General features: G+C 40.8%; 1 protein-coding gene across 1 annotated transcript; it reads left to right on the top strand.

Annotated features, from left to right (window-relative positions):
- Nucleotides 1-2,594: 2,594 nt before the first annotated feature.
- LOC111563630 (protein FAM181B) lies at nt 2,595-4,562 on the top strand. The gene is given in 3 exon segments (XM_023262785.3): nt 2,595-2,641; nt 2,643-2,713; nt 2,716-4,562. Coding segments are annotated over 3 exon segments (1,230 nt in total). The 5' UTR covers nt 2,595-2,609; the 3' UTR covers nt 3,843-4,562.
- The last annotated feature ends 7,008 nt before the right edge of the window (nt 4,563-11,570 follow it).

Below are 11,570 nucleotides of genomic sequence, written 5' to 3' on the forward strand. Positions count from 1 at the left end.
TGACATGACCTTGCGAAGCAGATGCGAAACATGTCCTACGCTGGTATGTGGGTTGATTTTCTACCAGGAGACACAAAAGCCGCCTGACTTTTCAACATTTTTGTCACAGCCTCGACTGAATTTCAGAGAAACGCAGCTAAACATGGGGGAGGACGGGCTCTCCGCCGCTAAATGCCCTCCTTAAAACTTTTCTCAGGACTTTGAGAGGTCATTAATTTCGCCAGCCTTTTCTGTGTCTCTGACACCGGCCATCAATCAGAGGTGTTATTAGTATTCGCTCAACCTCAAACTCCGAGTATGTCCCTGCTCAGACGGGGGACCACACACTAGTAGGAAGAGATTAAGGCTGTGCGTGTCACATCACGTTGTAGCGAGCAGCCTGCTCCCTCGGGCCTGGGTGCTGCTGAATAAGGAAATTCAGAATGTGTGTGGTGGTAATGTTTAGCAATATCTCAACAATATGGAACAACTTTGCTGGCGGAAAAAGGTGCAACAGATCAGAAATTCTTCACATAAATCCCCTCGAGATGCAGCTTTTTTATAAATGCAATGCATAGTTTGATGATTTGTGGCAAACACACTGAAATAAACACTGCTTTATTATAGGGATTTACTAAACACTTTCACATTTGCATTCTCAAGATTAGAAATAAGTGAAATCCTCTCTCAGTTGTGTGTATTTATATATATATTTTTCGAGCCAGTCTGCCCCTTGCCCATCCCCTCTCACCCTCTCAGCCTTTATGCAACAATAGAAACTTGTTTCCGGGATCTGTGCGTCAGGCTCTGTGATGTGAATGACCCACCAGCACAAAAGCCAAGACCCCCTGACTAGAAAAAAGGGGGATATGGCTGCCATGACTGTGATGATGTCACTTTGCCAAAATTGTGCCGCTAGCGAAGAGAGGGAGGCGAAATCACTTTGGGCAGGCATTAAAAGCTCAGCACTCCACTGAATCCATGAGATGCTGTGATGTGGCTGCTTTCCTCCTACATGTATTACAGTGAACTACTAATGAACCAGTAAAGTTTGGAATATAAATTCAAAGCCTGTAGTCTAGTGAAGTTCTGAATTTATATGAAAAACTTTGAGCGAGGCACTTATTTTAACAAAAACATGAGAAATAAGTACAAATGAAAATTCAGTGTCAAAGATTTCTCAATGCCAGCGAAAGTGTTGTCTGTTTTATAACGATTTGTTGCTTTTAGGTTTGTTTTCCTGAATCGGAAACTTGTGTTCGAGCCACACTGCTATAAATGTCACTTTCCCAGGAGTTAACATTAAGAATTTTCCACCACTTCAGACTTTTTCACCTATCAGACTTATGAATGAGTCAGTGAGAGGATCAGCAGTTATTGTATCTTCAATTGTTTCGCTACAGCATCCCAAAAAATAAGAAAAAAAAGACTTTAATGTGATCAAAGATTTTGACATAAAGTTTTTTTTTTAAATTTTCTGGTCGATGGAAAAGTGAGAAAATATACCGAGAGCGTGACCGAGTTTTCTTGTTGTGCAGTCAAACTTTGTCCGACACTTAAATGGCTCAAAATTCTCTTGAATTGCGTTTGAAATTCCACTTAAATTCAGATAAGTGCTGGCAACACAGCAGTCTGGCGCTCGGACACATCCTCCATTGTATTCACTGCTGGCCAAGAAACTTCCTGTAAATACGTTATTGTTTACAACAGAAGTTTCATACCCAGGATTTCTTAAGGTCAACATTTCTTCTGGCACACTGAGCCTGAACTGCACTTTATTCCCCTTTAATTTAACAGCTCCGGCAGCTTTTCTAGTTAAATCGACTGTTCATTATTGAGACCCATTTTACGAAGGGGCTGTGAGGTGCAATTTAATGAATCTCTGGCACAAAGCTCCCTTTCAGTGCTGCGCGAAGAATAGAGGCTATTTAGACCCTGTAGGGCTTTATGTCAAAGGCAGCCCATAATAGTTGTCAGGCCAGGGCAGAAATTCCCACTGGCCTGGGAATGCACTAGAAATCAACTTTTGCCATGAGCAGATTAAGACACAAGCAAGCAGTTGGGAAGATTCTCTCAAATAGTGGCATCTGTTTAGGCACAAAGATTTTCCCACAGAAAAGAAGCTTTTCTCTCTACTGTAGAGCCGTGATTTGATAGTTGGGTTTGTTTCAGCATCCAAAGGAACAACAATTAGAGTACAAGTTAACTTTTTATTTGGCAGGGGACACAAAAGTTGATGATTCTGTTGTGTTTTAAATAAGTTTCGTAAAAGCAAACAAGAATCCTGTGTTGATTAGTTCAGGATTTTTAATGCAATGTTTGACTTTAAAGATGGTTTTTATTCACATTTTTTGGTTAAATATAATTTTTTGACAGTCAGAATTATAACAAAACTGGATATTTGCTTCTAGGTTTAATAGAGGTTTTTGTGTTTCAGTTCTGCCTGGCTGAAATACTCCATCCACCAGGATTTTAAAGGCTTTTCTTCTCACTGTTACAGTAATATCCTCCAGTTTCATGAAAGCTTTTTTGGTTCAGAGCACATACAAACAGTTAAACTGAAGGGGGAGAGTTCTGACAGAGGTTATTGTCTTCAGCTCAGCAGGGAATTTCAGACAAATCCCTCTTAGATGCAGGTGGTCGGGCACAAGCAAAGAGTTAAGTCCTGCGCTCCCTTTGCCCCTCCTCTTTGATGTTCTGACATCATTAGCCCGGCCCCCTGAAAGATCTCCTCGCTTTCCTCTGAGCCCGTCACTTCTACTCTGGAATGTTTACAGGAACTTCATGAGCAGCATCAGGACCAAGTGTTTATCAGAGGAAAAAAGACATGCTCTGAAGAAATCTGGGGTTCAGAGATCACAGTGGATGCCACAGGTGTAGCCGCTGGGCTCAACAGAGTAATGGCTGTTCAGACTGCAATCATGAACCCTCAGTTCATGAATTTCTGCTTCCCTGGTTCTGTGATGGAGTACGACGTGGAAAAAAGTCTGGATGGGAGCCTCCTGGGTGAGGCAGAAAATGACGAGGACTACAAAGAGACCACTAGGGACCTGCTGAGCTTCATAGACTCAGCCTCCAGCAACATCAAGCTGGCTCTGGACAAGCCAGTGAAATCCAAACGGAAAGTCAACCACCGGAAGTATCTACAGAAACAGATCAAAAGGTGCACCGGCATTATAACACCTGGAAATGTAGCAGAGGCCCCAGTAAAGAGACAAGGCTCCCCCTTGACTCAGCCAAGCCCTTTGCAGAGCAAAACTTTACCTAAGCGTGATGGGGTCCAGGCCAACTTACAGAGCAAGAGCTTGGCAGCACTCTTCAGCCCTGTGAAGGATATAAGGGGTGAAAAAGCCAAGAAGCCGCCCTTGAGGCATCGCAATCTGCCTCCTTCTTTCTTTACCGAGCCCGCAAACTGCTCCAAAGTCAGCTCCACATCTGGGATGTCGCTGAAGGACTTGGAACGAGGCAATCCTGAGGCTGCAGACTTCTTTGAGCTCCTGGGGCCCGATTACAGCAACATGGTGAGCGACCAGGACCTGTATCAAGGTATGCCTTTCAGGGTGCAGCCAGAGCTGGGAGGCCCGGATCCTGCCTCCTACGATGCTCACCATTTAGTCGGCGGTCTCCTCTATTCTGAGCCCTGGACTAGCTGCTCAGGACCCTCTAAGAAACTGGGGGAGACCCTTCGTACAGGCCCAGCCCAGCCTCCTGCCTACTGTCACTCTGAGGCTGCTTCAGGGCCTATAGAAGACAATGCACTGTGCACTTTGGCCTTCCCAAACTTCTTCACAGACTGCTCCATACCTCAGGTCACTTATGATTTAAGTGGTGGTTATAACAGAGCTAATTATTCATCTCTATGAGAAACTGACATTTGTGTTGTTAGAAATACTGGTTTAAAAAAATTGCAGAGACAAGTTAACAGTAGAGTAAGAGAGTTTCATGTTACTGTATTGTATATGTCTATCTGTTGTGGAAGTAATATTGCAACTGGAAAACATGTAGTATCATCTCTGGTCAAAAGAAAAAAATGTGTCATGCAACTTTTCCCCCTCATGAAAAAAAATCTTGTCATTCATGAAAAAATATGAAAAGTTCATTAAAGTGTCCCAGTTTCAGTTGTTTCGCATGTGGATCAGATTTTCTTTATCTCAGGCAATTTGCAATGACATTCTGTATGAAAATACATCTAATGCTGGTTCTGCTTCAGTTCTGTCAATGAAGCTGGGAATTTGTTAATCAGACGTCAAAACATTTTCATGTTTTACAAAAAGAGAACACAAAAGCTGTTGGTTTAGTTCACTAGACACCAGCTTTTTCCTAGAAAGTGATTATTATAGAACTGTGACAAAACAACAGAAGCACTTTTTCATTCCTGTTAGAAGCGGCAACATAAAGAGGACAACTAATTTTTGCTGAAATGATGATTGCAACAATGTTTGATGCCATGTTTGCTTTGCAAAATTTTATAACTCTGAATTTATTTTCAGCTGGCAGATTGACCACTTGTGTCTTTTTTTGGAACAAAAGAATTTAATGTGTCTAGTTATTGTAAGAAGACAAAATAAAGCTGGTCTTTATTACTGTGTCTGTTTTTGTGTGCATAGTGGAAGGTGGGGTGTAATTAAAAAACCCTTAATGGGAGATGATGTAAGTCTGCCAAAGTACATTTATACATTCTTGTACAGAGTTAAGCGGCATTACAGGAACACACTGTGCTGCATCATTAATTTTACATTTCTTCTGGGACAGCGAGCAGCCTGGTAAACACCCTCTGCTACATAAATACCTCAGAAATTTGGAGATGAAAAAAATATAAGTTCATGTAAATGTTAAGCCTCTTAACATCATTACCCCTAATTAACTTGTTTTCAACAAACACGTTCATACTTCCCCAACTGAGCAAAGATGGAAGAAGTGTGACATTGTTATCAATTAATTTCACACTTATGGCTACCACGCCTCTGCACTGGTCCATTGCATGGCTAAATGTTTAATAATGGGCTTTGTGCTGGTAATTATTCATTTATTTTCTGCAGTTTTTGCAGCGAAGTTGATTGGGGGTTTAATCGAGAAAATTTAACCTTCTCGCTGAGGATCTCTCCCTGGGGATTTGAATAGCACAATCCTACTAAGCGCATACATTATTACCTCCCTCTGCTGGCTGCTGAAGGTTCATTCATTAACATTCTAACATGGAGGCAGATCTCATCATGGTGAAGCAAAGTGTGCACAGTGAAGTCTTGAAGATTTAATGATTGAAAAAATGATTGGAGGGGACTGTGGCATGAAGATCGATGATTTAGAAAGTCAATCAAACTGAATGTGCTTTCTAGGAACTGCAAACCTGAGTCCATTTTGTCTAAAAGCAATGAGAACATCCAGACTTGTTGTCAGACAAATGAGAGATATTCCGACAAGAACATTATTTAAATCTTTATCAAGGACCCAGGAGGAGTTTCCCTGTGTCATCCAGATGTTTCATGCTTAGCAGAAATTCCAGAAAAGGAATTTGTAGTCAAGCAATGTCCCAAAAGTCATGATTTATGAACTCCAAGCTATCTCTGTTTTCATATTTTAAAGAAACGCAGCTGTTTTATCTTAGCTGACTGAGCATGCAAGATGTCTCAGTGCTGACACGCTTCACTTTAAAGAGATGCATTTGCACACATCCATTAGGCTGCCACAGTAGAGTCTAATTTTTGACCATTTGGCAGCTCAAGTGGAGTTTGCATGAGGTCGAGTGCCATGGTTACTTGGTAAAAAAAAACAAAACAAAAGCAACTTTCACTTTTCTCCCAGAATTTATGGACCCATAGCTTCCTCCCTTCCTCAGTTTTCAATCAAGAAAATACAGCAAATCTCAGAGGACCACACATACTGGTGTCTGTCTCTAAGCCTGTAGGCAGTTACAAGCACTAGATGGCAGTAATGTTCTACTGAAACCCAACGTCCACCACTCCCATCCAGACAGAAATCATGTTTGATACTATGTATGTAATTGTAGCTTTCTGTGGTAAGTACTCAGTGCTTCTTCAGATGCTTGTCCATAAAAATGAATCTGTCCTGAATTTAGCATGTTGGAGGGGAATGGGTGGTTGTAAAGCATCTCGTTTTTAATCTCTCACTCTACCTCAGCTTTGGCTTAAAAGGATTCCCGGTCACCACCCTTAAGATGCTTACTCTTGTGAGCATAAAACATGATGCTGTACGTATTCATCATAATGCATGCTCTACGTTGGATCTAATATTGTCTGATGGCCTTTTGTTTTGTGTTTTACCTCCTGGCTTTATTTGCAAATTGGTCCACGTTGGCCCTTCGTCATACACAGGACAGAACAATATCTACAGCAGACTATGCACACACAAGGTGTATGGATTTTCTGTCCCTGAGTTAACACCAGCTGATACATTTAGATTAGGCCCCATTGATGGAGCCACGACTGTATCCTGCTTTGATTTATGCCACACAGGAGATGCAATGTTTGTTAAAGTGATTAACAGGATCTGTGTTGGTGCAGACCTGAATACCAAGAGCCAGATATGTAGGTAAACTAGATCATAGAGACCGGATTTTCCCTTCTATGGTATATAATGCTCTGGACTAAAAATAAAAAAATGCATGCAGGCACATGATATATAATGCATATGTAATACAACTGAAATGAACTCCACTGAAGAAAAGTTACTGTGCTGCACTGGAAATTGAGCATCCACATCCATACTTGCCCTCCCACTGACCTTTCACAGTTAGTCTTCATGTCTTGTTAACACCACCAGGGTGGAAGCTCTGTGGAAGATGATATTCACAAGCCTTTGCAGCCTCTCTTTGTGACATTCAACTTTTGTCTATAAGCTTGTGTCAAAGAATAACTTTTTTTTTCTCTTAATGGAGAGGAAATAAGGATTCCTATGTTGGCTGCTGATGCATTACCATTATCCTAAACTAATTACTTTGCAGGAACTATTATAAATTAAAAGAGGTTCATGCTTGGCTTAATAAAATTACCACTGAATTGCTCTCAGTATCCCCTGATTATAGTTTATCTGCTTGTAAAGATTGCATTAATCTTTGAAAGTTGGCATTTCTATTTGCATATTTGCCCATATATACAGTAATGCTATATATCTGTCATACCCTAGTATTGTTCAGTGATTTCATTTATGCTTCAATGTCCACAGAGCGTCTTTCTATTACCAGCCCACACAGTAACTGACACATTCCTTCTTCTTATGTCTTTCTGAGGATTTTCTATCTAAGTCTTCAAATAGATCTCCATTCAGCACCACACTAAACTGTAAATCCTGAAACTCAGAAATGTTATTTCATCATAAAGCACATTGTAGGCTGCTTCCCACCATTCAAGGGCATCCTACTGCAAGTTCTTTTGTAAACAAGGTCAGTGCCGAGAGAGATGACTTCGCAGTACACCCTGCATTCCTCGCATCTTGTATTGCAAGGCCTCAACCACTGATGGCAGTGAGAATCAGAATCAGGTTTATTGCAGATAAGTTTGCACATGCAGGGACGCTGCTTCGGTGTGGTGGAGCACCAATGAAGAAACACAAAGTAAGAGTCACTAGCACTAGCAAGTAAGAAATAAATACATCTACCATAAAAGACAGGTGATTAATAATTGTTATTTTAAATGATAATAATGCACCCCAGCCTGATCTCCTTCTTGTCTTTGCACTGAGATTACCCCAAAAGCCAGTTTGCTCGCAGCACAGTATATTTCTTTCCATATGCATTTCATGTCTCACCGCTTTCCATTTAAGTCTGCATTCATTTTCAGCAGCTATGATGCACTGTTTTCCTCCTCAGGGTGTTGTGGGAATGCTTGCTTACATCTGTGTATTTTTGTCAGCGTGATAACAATTGCAAGCTGTGCAGCAGACAAAAGTCTTGGCTAGATTTAAAGACAAAACTGCCTCAAATTTCTCCTCTCCAGCAGATGTTACCCGTATTGACAGGAAAAAGTCTGTCATGCAAATCACATTAATAAATATCCGTCTAAAAGCCCTTCCCTGCGCCGATGACAGAGTTTGATAGATGCACTTTGTGCTGTTATGACTTGAAGAAACACCTCCGTTCACCGCAGCATGGTTGAATGGACAAACCCAAGCTATTAAAAGGGTTCAGGGAAGCCAAATGACAATGTCGCTGTAGTAAATTCAGCATTGTGTTCGCTGAAATAGCGTGATGATAAATGCCAGTGCTGTTCTTAAGGATGCTAAAACACCATTTTCCACATTTTCATGCTTGGAGTTGAAATAAAAACCGAATATTATAAGATTAATTAATGGTATGATAAGCTTATGGAGTCTACAGTTTCATAAAAATTCTGTTTCTACCTCTTTCGCTTTGAAATATCCCAACCATCCACCCATCTTAATCGGGGTCATGCTTGGGAGGGCTAAGTATCAGAGGCATGTTTTAGCCAAGCAATTTCCTCAGGTTCCTCCTCTCATAGTTGGTCATGGTCTGTCAGAGTGACGGCTTGAGATTTCGTATCCCCTGACAACAGCTAAACAGAAGCTTTAAAACACTGAATATCTGTTATCCCTGAAATGTTTCAGAGCCCCGTCCAACTCTGGACCTTCTGAATTATTCAATGTTCCTTCACCGAGTCGTATCTCTGTGCTTTGAAAACCTCCAAAAAGAGGTGACTTTTGCTTTCTACTGAGGCTGTCCACCTCCTCCTGTCAGTTTCTGCCATTTGCCACAGGATCCATCCAAATTATGTGGCCACAGATGAAGGTAAAAAAGAAGCCGTGGATTGTGTTTCTTCGTTATTTTTCACATGCAGGTCAAACATTACTGCAGCTAATGTTCCAAAGTGGCAGTCAAAATTTCAAAATCTTCTTCGTGTTGTTGCAGCTATGTGCTCTCTCACCTGGATGGGGCCGGTGACCTTTATCTGAGAGGGAACTTGTGACTGCTGTGGAGGTCATAATCATCGCAAAACCTTTGAATTTACAAAAATAGTGATGGTAACTTTGGCATAAAGGCAGCAGCAATGTGGTATTTTATCACAAAACTGGCCTCATGTTCCTACTGTGCATTGATGTCCCCCAAAACTTTCTCAACTTGCTGTCTTTGAATATTACAAATCAGGAGAGGTGGCAGGCAGTAAGCTGTGCTGTTACTCCTGCAACACCTAAGGGAACATGATCATTAGCCTTCTCCACATCCTCCAAACACATGAAGACAGGATTTGCATATTTCCATAACCCTTCGATTATCTTCAAGAGGGTAAAAAGCATGTCCCTGTGCCATGAGCAGGCAGAAACGCAAAGCTTGATAATTGCTGTAATTGCTCTTTTTCCACCGTTTAGGCATTCTGTGGATAAACCAGCTGTGCAGAATTTTTATGAACTAAAGCAGACTAAGGCTCTGTAATTCTATCCACGTGACATGTTTAGAATTTGATTTCCATCTCGTCAGTTGCTCAGAATTACTCGAAATGCAGACAGCGGTTCAGCATGTGTCAACGGCCGGCACTAAGGCGGCTTCAAACGCAGAAACAATTAGCTATGTCTCTTTTAATACAGCTGTCCAAAGCAATTATGTACAGTGTGATGCTTTACCCACGTGCTCCCAGACAAAACAAATCATGACTGGGTATTTATTTACTTTCCTGTTTGTTTTGTTTCCCTGCTGTACTGCGGCGCTGTGTGGCGGTGGTTGCTGTTAACTGCATGAACATGGACTTGGATGGCGGTTGATGTTCAGTAGCTCAGTGAGCCAGATTCCATGTGGATACTTCCAGCAACAGCATGAGCTTTGGAATGGAGTATACAGACGGTGTTTACATGACATTTTCTGTGAGTCTTGTTTCTGCCCAGCAAAGGACAAATAATGAATGCTACTATTTAATAATGCTAAAGAAGCATATATTCAAACAATCATATATTCAGAAAGATGATTAAAACACGAATACAATCTCAAAGTCATAACATTTGATAATAACAGCAAGTCATTTTCCACTCTTCTAAGCATTTGAGCGGTGAAAAGAGCACTCATTATAATTAGCAATGACAAAATTAACAAAATTAGCAGTGAGACTCAGCAAGACATCTCTTAACCTGCGGCCATTTTCAGTTTTCAGTCTGAGATGCGGTTCATTTATACCTCAGCGCAAACAACAAAACAAAAACCTGTATTTCATTTCCATTATTATCACTTACTGGCTTTAGGTAGCAACAGACTTGAGAAACCGGAGCATTGCATAACACCTCTTCTGAGGCCTGGATATGTATAGCCTGCCTGTCTGTGGTAATTTAATCTAGCCAAGTCTGTCATTGCACAAGGCATGATAACACTCCTTTTATTTTTGGCAAATTCTGCTTGCCTTCATGCAAAGTGGGAACGTGAGTAACATTCTCACCTCAAATAGTTACTTCATGAAAATCATCAAAATTGGCTGCCAACAAGGCCCACAGAGCTGCTCTGTTATTGAGTTTTTGTGTGTCTTACAGTGCTACTGCGATTATCTCTCTATTGCATGTCTTGACTTATGACTCTTAACATCCTGTGAAGAAAAAAAAAATCTCTCTGGCTATTGTCAGGCGCAAATGTTCAGAGATGTGAGGATGGAAATGTGTTGTGATGCCTCCCTGTCTTTGTATTGTACTGAGGGCAGGATCTGATCTAAAGATATAAATGATATGCCTATCATCTGAAGGAGAGGAAGTTGTATTATACCACCTGCACATCCCTCGAGAAGCATAATAATCTTTAAAAGCAGAGACAATCCCATTACCTGTCACAGATTTCTTCCCTCATAATTGCCGTAGCCTCCCCTTTGGGAGGGATAGAGGGTGAAGGACGCCAGACTCACTGATATCACACTATCTTCGGGAAAAATCTAGGGGACATCTATTTTAGTCTTGTCTTTCCGATAGCATGGTTTGGCCTCTCTCAAAACCTTGAAAAGGTTTTTGGCATAAAACGGCACTGCAGTGACACCAGTGCGTCATGACTTGATGCTGAAGAGCAACAAACCTTGAGGCTTTGTACTAACAACAATCACCACACTGCGTGTGTGTGTGTAAACCAATGTTGGGCTGAATTACTGGATTGCTTATATCTGTTTATATGCCTTCAAAAGCCTTGGAAACTGCAGTTGTGTAATTCCCTGCACCTTGGAGGTCATGTTTCTGTTGTCTGTGTGCTATTTAATGGGATATCTATTAACTTGTTGACAGATTTTAGTGAAATGTAGTAGAAAGTTATGCAATAGGCCAAAGGGGGAAAAAAATGCAGTTTAGGTGCAGGGACATGTAATTTTTAAAGAATTTATAGATCTTAAATAATAAGATTTTTGGCCTGTTTAGATTGTTCATCTTTAGGCCACAGAAGAAATATTTTCAGTATGTTTCAAAAAAAGCAATGTTTAATTCTTCAAATACACTGTATTGAAGCCTTTTATTCAAGAAAATACAAGTATTTTAAAGCAAGTCAACTAATCCTGCTAGCAATTATTTCTGTTTGATTCTACACTAATTAAGGTAAAAATATCACCAAGATGGAAACTGTTGGGAATCTCAAACTAAATTTTGATACCAAATTGTGTGTTGTGTCTGTG

Source organism: Amphiprion ocellaris, chromosome 7 (assembly GCF_022539595.1).
Source record: "Amphiprion ocellaris isolate individual 3 ecotype Okinawa chromosome 7, ASM2253959v1, whole genome shotgun sequence".
NCBI classification, from domain to species: domain Eukaryota; kingdom Metazoa; phylum Chordata; class Actinopteri; family Pomacentridae; genus Amphiprion; species Amphiprion ocellaris.